The 15014-nt window shown below is 41.7% G+C and overlaps 2 protein-coding genes across 7 annotated transcripts in view; one reads left to right on the plus strand and one right to left on the minus strand.

Annotated features, from left to right (window-relative positions):
• The window catches only part of LOC105832304, a 591095-nt gene that overhangs the window by 335265 nt on the left and 240816 nt on the right, over nucleotides 1-15014 (minus strand). The gene's annotated exons all lie outside the window — the stretch shown is intronic.
• LOC118644394 lies at nucleotides 10742-13678 on the plus strand. The gene has a single exon (XM_036282916.1). The coding sequence runs from the start codon at nucleotides 12736-12738 to the stop codon at nucleotides 13162-13164; it is 429 nt and encodes a 142-aa protein (XP_036138809.1). The 5' UTR covers nucleotides 10742-12735; the 3' UTR covers nucleotides 13165-13678.

Genomic DNA, 15014 nt, shown 5'->3' on the forward strand with positions numbered 1-15014 from the left:
GCCTTATGTGTAAATAAAAATAACTGGTAATAATATAAATATATATATATACATATATATATCCATTTTTATGCTGCCAGAAAGATGGAAAAAAGTAGTGGCTAGCGATGGACAATACTTTGAGTAATGAATTTGTCACTATTTTTGCACAATAAAGGAACATTTTTCACAAGAAATCCTTTAAAACTTACTTGTACCCTCAATATATATATATATATATATATATATATATATATATATATATATGTATATATACAGTGTGTTAAGTAAGAGCGTGTACGGCATTACTCGCAATCGGTAAGTTATACAAACCTAAATTTTTTAAATCAGGTTCTAAAAACCTCCGCCTTTGGCGCTTTGATGAAAAAATTTCAATCTATGTCGATCTTTTGGATCTTGCAAGAGGACAATGATCCCAAACACCGGAGCCGACTCTGCACTGACTGGAAACAAGAAAATGGCATTATCACACTTGATTGGCCTTCACAATCGCCTGATGCTAATCCCATTGAAAATGTCTGGGCCTACATCAAGCAGAAACTTCGAGGAAAACGTGCCTTCACTTTGAAGCAGCTCTGCCGAGAAATTCAACGCATTTGGAGGGCACTTCCCCTCGAATACGCCGAAAATTTGATGGATAGTATGCCTCGAAGATGTCAAGCAATTATCGATGCTGGTGGCGATTGGACAAGTTATTAACATAATTGCGCATTACCTTAGAACATGTCAAATGTATGTATGTAAAAAAAAAAATTGTTAAATAATTTTTTTATGAATAACGCCGTACACGCTCTTACTTAACACACTGTATATGTATATACATATATATATCCATTTTTTGCATTCCTCGTAAGAACGAAAATGCTGCTCGGACAGGCAATGAGTCATTGAGCAAAACAAGTGGTAGGCGGAAGGAGCAATATCTGGAGAATACGGCGGGTGAGGTAGGATTTCCCATTTGAGTGTTTCTAAGTAGTTTTTGACTGTTACATATGGTCAAGCATTGTCGTACTGCAAAATTACTTTGTCGTGTCTCTGCTCATATTCCGGCCGTTTCTCCTTCAATACTCGGCTCAAATGCATCAATTGTAGTCGGTAGCGATATATACATATATATATTAGGTGTACAACTTTGCTACCGCCGTTCTTTTTTTTCGAAATTCGAAGCTTTATTATGAAAAACTGGTTATACATTTACGATTCAAAGTATTGTCCATCGCTGGCCACTACTTTCTCCCATCTTTCTGGCAGCACAATCCCGCGTTGAAAAAACTGGTCATCTTTTGAGATGACTCACGAATCGATCCAATTTTTCACTTTTTCGTAAGAACGGAAATGCTGGTCAGCCAGGCCGTGTGTCATTGATCGAAACAAGTGATAGTCAGAGGGAGCAATGCCCGGAGAATACGGGTGAGGTAGGACTTCTCATTTCAACGTTTCCAAATATGTTTTGACAGGCTTTGCGACATGGGGTCGAGCATTGTCATGTTGCAAAATCACTTTACCGTGTCTGTCGTTGTATGTCGGCCGTTTGTCTTTCAGTGCTCGGCTGAAAAGCATTAATTGCTTTTGATACCAATCGCCTGTGTTTCATTCAGTTTTAGTAGCTCATAATACACTACGCCGAGCTGATCCCTCCAAATACAGAGCATGACCTTGGAGCTGTGAATATTCGGTTGGCCGTCGACGGAAGCATGGCCGGGAAGTTCTTATGATTTTCTACGCTTGGGGTTATCGTAATGAACCCATTTTTCGTTCCCAGTCACAATACGATACAGAAATCCCTTCCGTCTATGCCTTGCAAGCAGCTGTTCACAAATAAACAAACGCCGTTCAACATCTCTCGGCTTCAACTCGTACGGCGATTTCCTTGCTTCTGAATCATTTCCATGACTTTCAGGCGTTTTGAAATGGTTTGTTGAGTCACTCCCAATGATCCTGCCAATTCTTCTTGCGTTTGCCACGAGTCTTAATCAAGTAATGCCTCCAATTCTGCATCTTCAAAAACCTTCTTTCTTCCACCGCCATGCCAATCTTCGACGTCAAAATCCCCGTTCTTGAAGTGTTGAAACCACTCTCGGCACGTTCTTTCACTAATAGCGGCCTCACCATACGTATGTGAGAGCATTCGATGAGCCTCAGCCGCAGATTTCTTCATATTGAAGAAAAAAAATTAAAATTTCCCGCAAATGACGAGAATTTGGCTCGTAAGCTGACATTTTCAATCGAGAAGAACTGTATGATGTAGACACAAATCGACTAATATTTTGATGGCGTTATGTTTACAAATGTCTAAGCTTATTGTATGATGTCTACGATCGATTTATTTCGACCAGCACTTACCGCTACAGCCCATCTATTGGAAAACGGCGGAAGCAAAGTTGTACACTTATTAATAATATTTCGGGCCGGATTTCCCAATCCGACCTCGTAACCGACCTATGTAGATCGTGACTAAGCATTCGGCGAAATATCAATCGCGCAACTCCGGGCGCGACAATAAGAAAATAGCGCAACAGCCCAATTAGAGCCGAATAATCGAAATTCAGACGCAGCAGCCTTGCCGAGTAGCAGGAACGCTGATCGGCAAGGATGCAACGTAACCCAAAAAAGGGAATAAAAAGGGAAAGCCTAACGCCAAGTCGGGCTCAGTCATTAATCAATCTGTCGCGTTATTCTGTCACGTAACACTGCTGTAAAAGTAACCTATCGAGTGAAGTTAAGTAGTGAAATAAATAGCGTTTTCTACTGGGAAAACTGGTGCAGCACCAACGCTGCGGTAGATTTCGCTGAAAACTCCACTAGCGCAATAATAGTGCAGGTTTAGTGTGGTTCAGTGGAACACATTATTAGACAGGTTTAAAAATTAAACAATTTCATTGTTATAAAGTTTACTAAAATAATGTAATAACATATACTTTAATGTAATACCTTAAAGCACAAACATCTATTTAATTTGCACTGGCACCTTCCACCGTCTTTCGAGACGGTGGAGCAAAAGTTGCACTCGGTGCAATTTTTTTGCATCAATTTTGTCAGTAGAACATTAAACACTGAAAATATGTGATTTTTACAGTGGAACAATAAAATTGCACTCAGTGCACACCAGTATTGCACTAGTTTTTCCAGTAGAAAACGCTAAAAGTGTACATATTATCCACGGCGAGAGTGCCTTATTTAAATCCCAGTCCCCGGGAGCGCGCACTCGAACAAGCAGAGTGCAGCCAATAATAAGTGACCAGCGGTGCAAAAGGCCCCTAACGGAGGACGGACCCCGAAGTGCACGGAGCGGCACGACAATAATATAATATTAAATATACGTACTCGCACATGTTTGCACAGATATATATGCGTGTATTCACACATATAAATGAACAGACACGTCATAAATATACAGGCATCCACAACACATAAATAAATAAGTTGGTAAGTTATAGAGTGTTGCTCAAAAGATTTCTCTTTAAGCAACGTATTACAAAAATCTATAAGTAATTTTGACTTTCTTTCAAGCTTATTGCTATTTAAGTCGTCAAAATAAACATTTATAATACTTTTAATTATAGAAGAAACTCTTTTTTTTTTAATTTAAATCTTTCACGGCCATTGATTAAAAACGTTTCCGAACAGCACATATTAAATGGCAATTAATAAGCTAATATTGTATTAAGATTGGCCAACAGTTGACCAATAGTAGGCCAATGAACTGTGCTATTATTGGACGAATAACTTCGCCCCCTCGCCTCACTCTCATCCTTACCACCAGGACAAGGGGTATATAAGGACGGTTACAATCCAAGCGAGCTCAGTATTGGAGCTTCTAGCCTTGATGATGCAAACTGCAACGTTTGCGAAACATCGGCGCAACGCTGTACCAGGCATGTATCCGAAAGCCTTTCTATTGGAAGCATAGAAGAAAGTCATTCAAACTATGAAAACATTTTGTAGTTTAACTTCAGAATTGCTTTTCCTTTTAAAAGGTCAATATTTATATACTTTAATTACTATCTGCAGTCTTTTAAAAAGACGTACACAAAAATCTATAAGTTTTTGTAAGTTATTCAGTTTAAAGTGATGCACTTGATGGTGACCTTGAGTTAACCTTGAGGTCGATTTATAAAGTAAATTAAATTTGGAGATAATTAGCTGTTGGAGGATTTTTGCCACCTCCATAATCAGTGATTTCGTGCGTTGACCTTTAATTTGTCTTGAGAATCTCCTCCAGCCCAATTGTCTCGGCATTCTCTTCGGAAACCTCCAAGTCGACTCTTCATAGGCTAAACACTCTGTCTACAACCATCGAGGCCGGACCACCATAACTCGGAAGTCCTAAGACACTGTGAATTTGTGTCGCGTGAAATCAAATCTGCTGGGTTTTCCTTACCTTTGACGTGATGCTAATGTTCCTTTGCCAATACTTGAATGATTTCGGACACTCTGTTGGCGACAAACTGCTTCCAACGGGATACATCGCCGCGAATCTAACAAAGGATGACTGTCGAATCCGACCATGCTCGTATGCCATTGACTCTTGTCCGTAGACTCCTTAAAATGCCTGCGATCAGGCGTGCCAGCAATACTGCGCTACACAATTCCAGCCGAGGTATTGACATCGATTTGATGGGCGCAACCTTTGACTTAGCGTATAATAACCTTAATGTGAAGGCTCCGTTCAAGTCCTTGGTTTGCACGTATAAACAGGCTCCGTGGGCTCTTTTGGACGCGTTGCAAAATCCCTGAAGAAACATTTGTTAGGGTCCCTCACACGAGACGATGTATCTCGGAACGCTTAACATTTCTGCTGAAGTTAAATCTCATCGAAATCGTTTCCACTTTTTAATGAATGCCAAAGGAAGAGGCTCATCCCACTCGCAATCGATTCGTCAAATATCTTGCATCAACAATTTGGTAGTAGTTAAAATCGGACCGATCAGTCCGAGGGGATCGAAGATCCTGCTAATGGCTGATAGTATCTGCCGTTTCGTGACAGCAGTTCCCATTTTTTTCACTGAGAATTGAAATGTGTCGCTCTCTGGATGCCACTCGAGATCAAGCGTCTTGATGGCGTCCCTTGATGCGATGAATAGCGATGTCTACTCTTTGTTCTGAAGGTATATGCACCAGAACCTTGTTGCGATTTAAACACCACTTATGGGCATTAAATCCGCCTGCCTTTAATACAATCGAAAGTTGTCGTTGAAATTCAATAGCCTCCTGAACGCTGTCGGCTCCAGTTATAATGTCGTCTACGTATGCGTTATCGAGTATCACCCGAGCAGCAAAGGGATACTCGCCCCTTACTTGTTCTGCGAGCAAGTTCATTGTTGAACGCACTTAATTGCTAAATACGATAAATTTGCTTCGCCATATGTAACCCTGTTTAGTCTAAAATTCCTTATCGGTTCATCAGGCTCTCTCCAAACTATACGCTGATGATCCCGATCGTCTGGATGCAACATCACTTGTCGATACGGGAGCGTCCCAGACGCGCACAGTAATAAACGGACACAGCAGGCTGAGTGAAACGGACACAGTAACAAACGGACACAGACCAAACGGACACAGTAATAAACGGACACAGTAACAAACGGACACAGACCAAATGCGCACAGAGCGAAACGGACACAGTGCGAAACGGACACAGACCAAATGCGCACAGAGCGAAACGGACACAGTGCGAAACGGACACAGACCAAATGCGCACGGACCAAATGCACACGGACCAAATGCGCACACTGCACATGCGCACACTGCACGTGCGCACGGACCAAATGCAATCCATGTACATTGCAAGCAGAGTAAAGTCCACATAGGTTAGCGACTTGGACGGGGTGGGTGCGGGAGGGGGGCCGAAGGCCCCCCTTGCACCCCCCCGTGTGTGTGTGTGTGTGTGTGTGTGCGCGTGCAAAGCATTCACTGCATCACATAGGTTTGCGACTTTCCGTGTATGCATTTAGTCTGTGCGCATGTGCAGTGTGCGCATTTGGTCTGTGTCCGTTTCGCACTGTGTCCGTTTCGCTCTGTGCGCATTTGGTCTGTGTCCGTTTATTACTGTGTCCGTTTGGTCTGTGTCCGTTTGTTACTGTGTCCGTTTCACTCAGCTTGCTGTGTCCGTTTATTACTGTGCGCATCTGGGACTCACTCGTCGATACATCTTGCATAAATCTCCGATCAACGCGACGCTGTGAAAACGAAAACGCATGATTATCTCGAATAAATTACTTTGTAAATTAAGTCCTACGCTAAGAACATCGTTCAACGCTATCCCTGAATCAGTTTTACTAGAGGCATCGAACACTACGCGGAGCTTTGTGCTGCTACTTGATTCCTTAAGTACGCCGTGATGTGGCAAATAAACTCTTGTTTCTTGACTGGCTTCCGATGTTTCGTCTACCGGCGACATGTGACCTAACTCCTGATATTCATGCATGAAATTAATATATCTTTCTCGCAAAATGTCATTTCCACTGAAACGGCGCTCTAGCTGAAGTAATCGCCTAATCGCAATCTCGAGACTTACCTAATCTATTCGCCCCTTCGCGAAACGGTAGCTGCACCACAAACCGGCTGTTTATGTCCCGAGTCGTTGTCTCAGCAAAGAATGCCTCGCAATGTTGTTCCTCCACCGACATCGCTTTGCCTGATACTGATTGAACGTCCTCGATTTCCCAGAACTTCTCTAGGGTTTTGTTTAATGTATCGCGATGTTCCAACAAACAATATAATATCGTGGCTGATTTTAAGTTACAAGTTAAACTGGTTGTTTTAGTTGGAGGAATTAATCCGGCTATTATCCACCCTAGCTTTAATAAAAGGGGATGATTCTTACCTATCGATTTTCTCGCCAATCAATAAGTCGAAAAAGAATTCAGCACCCAATAACATGTCGATTGAACTTGGCTTATGAAACTCGACGTCTGCCAGTTTAATGTTCGTTGGAATTCGTATCGCGTCTCGAACCATCTCTACGGAGGATAAATTCTTCGTAATGATTGGTACTACAAGACAATGAACGTTTGCACGATAGTCTGAAGATCTCGAGCGAACAACTACATCGCAACATTGATGTACAGAATTTTCTATTGCGTTTAAACCCGTAATAATCTCGGCGGTTTGATCTCGTTTGACGCCTAACTTATTACACGCCGCTTGTGTGACAAAATTAGCCTCGCTTGCGCTGTCTAAAAAAATACGAATCGTGATGCTGGATCCGGTAGGACGTATCGCATCAACTATTGCCGTAGCCATGAAAACGTGTTGCTTTTGCGACTGTTTCGCTGCGTGATGAATGACCACGTTGCTGTCGGAATTATCCTTGATGTCCGAAGTTGCCGCCTCTTCAACACAATCTTCCTTGCTAGATTTTGGACGATGCAGTAAGATGTTGTGTCGCCCTGAGCATTCTCGGCAACCTCCCATTCGGCACGCCTTGACAAAATGATCTCTCCGAAAACAATTGACGCACAACTTCAGGCGCTGCACCTCCTTCAGTTCGTCTATAGCCATTGCAAGGAACTTGTCACAGTGATATAAGAAGTGCTCACCTTGGCATAGGTAGCATTTGCCCATGTTTGTTGCTGCTACATGACTTATCACCTGCTGTTGTTTTTCCTTGATTGCGCATTCTTGTGGACTTGTCAGACTCATTGCCCTTGGTAATGTCCCTCTGTTTTGATCTCGCTTCGATGCGTTCTAATATTTTACATTTCTCTTGCAGAAAGTTTATTATGTTGTCCAAGATTCCTATAGCTGGATTACCATTCTGCTCCCACGCGCGTAGTGTGGCAGTATCCAATTTTGTTTTGACCATGCGAATGATAAGCTCATGCCAAGAATCCATTTGGCCCATCGATTTTAACATTCTTAAGTGTTTCAACGTATAGTCGATCAATCCGCGTATGGCGGTCGATGATTCCTTTTCAACACGTGGCATTGTAAACAGACACTGAATATATTTCTTCTTTATAGCTCTTGGATGATCGTAGCGTTCAGTTAATAAGTTCCATGCCACCGTGTAGTTTTCGTTGGTCAACTCAATGGATTCAATGATCTTTGCCGCGTCCCCTGCAAGCGACGTAATCAAGTATTGGAATTTCTGGACTCTTAGAATGCTATCGTTGTTGTCAATGATTGGAATGTCTTCGAAAAACGTTTCCATCCTTCAATATGCCCATTGAATGTAGGTAGCTTGATGATGAGTAACCTAACCTTTGACTCGTTATCTCCAATGTCTGCCGTATCTGTAAATCGACGTAGCAGCTCTGTCTACTGTGTAACTAGGCGTGTAATGGCGTCATTGTTTGCCGTTGATGCCTGTGCGTCGTCCGCACTATTGTTTCCCATCTTCTGTATGATTTCAGCTTGTTGTTGTAACACGCGCATCAACGGATCTTCGGCCTGAAACATACGTGTCTCATTGTGTGGTATGGGCACCTCTCTTACCTTTGTTTTCAACTGAATCTTTAATTTTAGGTAGCGATCCTCAAAATCCGCTTCTTGACTTTCGACTACTTCATCGTTCGTTTCATTGACTTGTATAGCGGTCATTCGTCGTTATACATCGTCGAACTTGCTGCGTATCTCTTCTAACTTCGATGTGTAAACCTCGACTTGTTCTCGAGAAACTTGCGTCTCCTGCTCATTTTCGGCCTTCTTTTCCAACCTTGTTAATTTGGCCTTGATCGTGCCACATTGTCTTCGTAAGATATCCATGCTTACAGTGTGATAATTCTAACCTGCTCTCGCAGATCTTGTGTGTGCGTGTGGACTGTATTCCTTCAACCGTAGATGCCTCGTTGCACTAATCCGACTCGAAGGATCAATGTTCTGGTCGAGTTCTAAATGAATCTCGCGCTAGCCCTTCAGTATCCATTCTTTATTTAATAAAATTACAATGTGGTCCTTTGTTAACAAACTGAAACTCAAAGTAAAGGTGTGTTGAAAAAACTCAAACTAAAAACTATAACGAGAAAGCGCTATGTTCCTAGACCGTGACGCCCGGCAACCACACTTGTTATCATGCTCGATCGCAGCGCTGTATCAACGCTAGATAGTCAGGCTAGAACTTGCGCGCCTAATTTGAAACTTTACTTCCCAACAATTGAGTCAAGTAAAATTAGAGATAGGCTTGCGAGGAACAGTAAACGTTCACAATTCAGATCAATCAGGGTTCGATTTAGAAATGCTGGTCATACATTAACATCGAAGGGTTCTTTATAAGTAGAGTGTTTTGCTCAATCTCTGAATTCGTTGATCCACGGTTATACAATACAGCCTTTAATATTCTGACACGGTATCTTGAAATCCTTATTAATAGTTTTACGAGAAACAAGTGGCTATTTCGGAACAATAGTACAGAAGTCAATGTACAAGGCGAATAATATCCTCGCTTTCGCCACAAAATCTGAACAATTGATGTCCGACCTTGCTATTAAATGCTTTGAAAGTGTCTTCTTGCTTAAGGAGACTAAGCAATCAGAAAATCGATTTTTTTGTTGCATTTTTCGAAAGCAACTATCCTTCCCAAGTATAATGCTGTTTGGTTCATGTTAAAATTCGCAAAATTTGATTGCCCAAAAGGTCGAGCGCTCCACAAAAAGCGTATCTGTGGGCACGTAAATAGAGTGGCGTCGAGCAGGACAGAGGTTCCTGGTATTTAAAAAAAAAAGTGAGAAACAGCCTGTCATATTTTCAGTGTATGTAAACAAATATTTGCACACAGACTTATTCACGGGAGAGGTTCAATGGCGCACAGTACAATTGGACACGTTGCAATTGCCCACCGTGTTATTAGACACGAAACATTGCGCACCGTTCAATTGCGCACAGTTCGTTTGGACATCGTTCGATTGGACACCATTGCTTTTGGACACAACGCATATTATTAACTTATTTAAATAAATAAACGTATTACATTGAACAAGGTCCTTTTGCGCAGTTCAATTGCACACAGTTCAATTGCACACAGTTTTTTCGCGCACCGTTCTTTCGCACACCGCTCAATCGTGCACGGTTCAATTGCGCATCATTTAATCGCGCACAGTTAAATCGAGCGTATCTTGAATATTCATACATTATGACTGTTGATACATTTAGGGTCATCACACACGAAATGGCATAACCTGCATATGCATAGCATAAAAGCGCTAAGCCAATAAGCATCTTATGTAAATCAATATGGCGACTTTATGCTGGGAGTTGATTGGTTCAACGGTCTTATGCTATGCTTGTGCAGCTCATGTCATTTTGTATGTGATGATCCTTATGGTATATCCACACAAACTTACGTAAGCGCATAAGCATATACATAAGAAAATTGATTGGTCTACAAGCACTTACATAAGAAAGTAGACCAATCGAATTTCTTATGCATATGCTTATGCGCTTATGCAAGTTTGTGTGGATATACCATTAGAGCGGTCGCACAGACTTTTGCATAACGCATAACGTATGTATATAAGCAAATTGATTGGTCCATAAACAAAATGCATAAGAAATTCAACCCATTGAATTTCTTATGCATTTATGTTGGATTTCCCATGTACATTGCAAGCAAAGTCCACATAGGTTAACGACTTGGACGGGGTGGGTGCGGGAGGGTGGCCGAAGGCCCTCCTTGTACCCCCGTGTGTGTGTGTGTGTGTGTGTGTGTGTGTGTGTGTGTGTGTGTGTGTGTGCGTGTGCGTGTGCGTGCGCGTGCGCGTGCGCGTGCGCGTGCGCGTGCGCGTGCGTGTGCGTGTGTGTGTGTGTGTGTGTGTGCGCGCGCGCGAAGCATTCTCTGCATCACATAGGTTTGCGACTTTCCACGCAAACGAAATGCTCGAGATTCTCATTAAAACATACACACTTGAATTTCGCGCACTTTTTGCATAATTGTGCCTACAGAAGGTGCATCTACAGCTAAGGAGCATGCAAATGTGACCGTTGCGTATGCTCATACTGTTACATATTGTCGGTAAATTTTGGCTAACTTCCACGAATTAAATAAAATGTATTTGGATCACTCACATACTTTTTTAATCAAACTTCATAACTTTTCATACAAACTTTAAACGATTCCATATAATAACTTTGTTCAATTAATATATTCCTGCTAAATGTTTGGTGGAAAAATTAATTAATTACAAATAAACGAATGACTCATAAACCTTTTTAATTGCACTTCAAACCTCTTCATACGAAATACAAATGATTACACATAGCAATTATTTAAAAAAACATTCACTTTCGGTCAAGTGTGAGCGAATTTCGTAAGCGAAAAATACGTGTCATGGAAATCCAGTCTAAGGGCTCCTGCACAGATTTTTGCATAACGCATAACATAAATGCATAAGAAATTCGATTGATTGAATTTCTTATGCATTTTGCTTATGGATCAATCAATTTGCTTATGTACATACGTTATGCGTTATGCAAAAGTTTGTGCGGCCGCCCTAAATGTATCAACAGTCATAATGTATGAATATTCAAGATGCGCTTGATTTAACTGTGTGCGATTGAACGATGTACGATTGAACGGTGTACGAAAGAACTGTGCGCGATTGAACGGTGTGCGAAAGAACCGTGCGCGATTGAACGGTGCGCCATTGAACGGTGCGTGAAAAAACCGTGCGCGATTGAACGGTGCGCGAAAGAACTATGCCCAATATAATACGTTTATTTATTTAAATAAGTTAATAATATGCGTTGTGTCCAAAAGCAACGGTGTCCAATCGAACTGTGTCCAAACAAACTGTGCGCAATTGAACGGTGAGCAATGTTTCATGTCTAATAGCACGGTGGGAAATTGCAACGTGTCCAATTGTACTGTGCGCAAATGAAGGCCTCTCCTTATTCACTGGTATATTTAATATTACTACGCTGAAATGTTATTGTTATTCTAAACGTATTAGGAGCAACATCCTTCAGTTTCGGTCGTGCATTCGAAGTAAAAAGTGCGCTGTGTACGTTGAGAAAAATATTATTTTGATTGCGCTTTAATTTGGTTTATTAATTATAATTAATCAAGATGTCAAGAAAAGCCAAAATGCGGAAGGTGAAACTTCGTCGTCCAAAAAAATAAAAAGTGCTGATTTATTTTATGCAGTTTCTGCTCTTGAATTTGAAATAATAGACTTTTTTGCTGTTTTTAATATTATTGCTTCACTCGTTATGTGTAAAGAATGTGGGGAAAGTGTCAAGTTTAAAAAGTGTCTGTGTCGCGGACTTGGTTTTCAAATTAAAATATCGTGCAATAAATGCAGCGACAGATTTATTCTACTGCATCATTCACAGACAGTAATATTGTGTATGAAGTTAATACAAAACTAATTGCAGTTATGAGATGTCTAGGTATCGGTTACAGTGGTTTAAAACTTTTTTGCAGACTTATGGATCTGCCCTGGCCCGTGGTTCGACGTACATATTATGTATTTGTAAAGCAAATGCGCAACGTCGCCGCGGCTGTCGCTAAATTACCGATGACTTCGGTAATAACACAAGAAAATCATCAATCTGAAAATGCGGAAAACTTAGTAGTTTCTAGAGACGGCACCTGGAGAAACCGAGGGTTTCAATCTTCACGGCGTTGCATCTCTCATTGGACACTATACCGGAAATGTCGTTGATGTTATTATTAAATCAAGTTATTGTACTGCCTGTAAACTTTGGGAACCTCGCGTGGTACCGACGAATATATAGATTGGATTCAGAAAATCATGTAGACGAGTGCAAGCGAATCACGAAGGCTCTTCAGGCAAGATGGAAGTGGACGCGATTCTTGATATGTTTAAAAGATTCGAGGATGAATATGGTGTCAAATATAAATATTATATTGGAGACGGAGACTCCAAGACATTTAAAACAATTTTAGATGAAAAACCGTACGGTGAAGGCTTTCAAGTTATAAAAAAGAAGTACGTGGGACACGTGCAGAGGAAAATAGACACTCGACTGCGTAACGTTAAAAAGAATACTAAAGGACTCAGTGGTAAAGAGAAATTGACGAACAAAGTTATCGGAGAATTATCAAAATACTATGGCAACACTATAAGAAATAATAATGAAAATGTTGAAAAAATGAAGAAAGCGATTATGGCTACTTTATATCATAAGTGCTCGATAGACGCCTGCCCGCGACATCAGTTTTATCCGGAAGGAGCAGATACCCAGATAGCCAAGCGTGATTAAGCATTTTAAAGAAACTAATGCACAAAACGTGTTGCTAGATATTTGCTATATATTTGCTGACATCGAAGTAGAACACGTTACGAATACAGCAATATGTCTGCTTATACATACAAACAGTTGGCGAAATTTTCCGAGCAAACAGTTCGCAATACTCGTATATTATGTTGTCTACAACATGACAGCAACATGACGGCAATGAATGATTCAATCGAATGAATGATTATATCTTGAGCATCATGATGCAAACATGACAGCAACAACACATATATAATAATTTTCATTTGTTATTGCATATATGTCTTCAAACTATGAAGTTTTTTAATTGTAGCTTATTGTTTACAAATTGCTGATCATATAAACTTGTCACACGTTTACGACAACTTTTCAATAAAAAGATGTCTATATTTTTGAAATTTAAATATAATTAATATATAGATATTAATTTTTATAATTATACATACTTGCAAATATATATTATCCCAGGTAAACCAGGTAGACTATGATATATATATATATATATATATATATATATATATATATAAACACATATATATACATATATATATATAAATTTAATTATAACTTTATTAATCATATTACACATAAACATAGTTACAAAATAAAAGATAAACATGAATAAAACTAGCAACATATTATTCATTATTATATAAAAGAAAATACTTTATCGATAATTTATTATAGAAATAAAATGTAAAATAAAATAATTTTTTTATACATATCCCAGGTAGTAAGATTTGTACAAGTAATATTTTGTAAATATTTGTGTAACGAGCCGTTCCTCCGCCACGTTAAGGCATATAGATACGAGGCCGTTACCCTCTTACCTCGTGTAGTCCCCTCCGCTTATCTCGGTCTCCCCGCACATCTCCACTCCTCTTGTCAACAAACGGGGGCTATAAAAGCCCTCCGCTGGTGATAAGGAATCAGATCTCCCCGGTCTAGCGAAGTGAGCCGACCGATCCTCTCAGCGAATTGAGCTGAGCCTCCAGAGCACGCACTGAGTGCCGAACATAACCGCAAACCCGGTTTCCTTCACTAGCGCGCACTGAGCGCTTCCTCGCGCCACGCAGTGAGTGGCAAAACACCGCCCCGCTCGACACCCGGATCCCGGTACGCGTATTGAGCTACCGATCCCGACCGCACACGGGGACCCCGTACTGAGGGGAAACCGCCGACGCGGAGGATCATCCACGCGGGATGATCCTCGACGATAATAACAGCTGATCGTCGAACAGCTGATCACCGTGGCTGTCGAGCCGAACTCCGCGCCGTACCGCGCAGTCGCGCACCGCCGTGACCAATCGTGACGCCGCACCGACCGACTCGGCGAATGCGAACGCCGCGCCGTACCGCGCAGTCGCGCACCGCCGTGACCAATCGTGACGCCGCACCGACCGACTCGGCGAATGCGAACGCCGCGCCGTACCGCGCAGTCGCGCACCGCCGTGACCAATCGTGACGCCGCACCGACCGACTCGACGAATGCGAACGCCGCACCGTACCGCGCAGCCGCGACCGTAACGCCGCAGCCAATCCGGCTACCACCGCGACCGACACGAACGCCGCCACGCATTACACCGCCGCGATTACACCGCCACGAGCATTGTAATCCGTAAGACCGGCCGCTAACGCCGATCGACGCACCGACCGATACACGGGCTATACGCCCGCCGCAGCCAATCCGGCACCGAATACTCGACGCGCACATGCGCCCTGCGACACGCGTCGCCATAATAAATCGCCCGCGACTCGCATAGCGAGATCTTAGTTGTAAGTTATTAGAGTAGGGAACTTGTACATATTAGATAGGCATTTAGTGGAATAAATAC

The sequence above is a fragment of the Monomorium pharaonis genome, chromosome 2, assembly GCF_013373865.1.
Source record: "Monomorium pharaonis isolate MP-MQ-018 chromosome 2, ASM1337386v2, whole genome shotgun sequence".
Taxonomy (NCBI): Eukaryota; Metazoa; Arthropoda; class Insecta; order Hymenoptera; family Formicidae; genus Monomorium; species Monomorium pharaonis.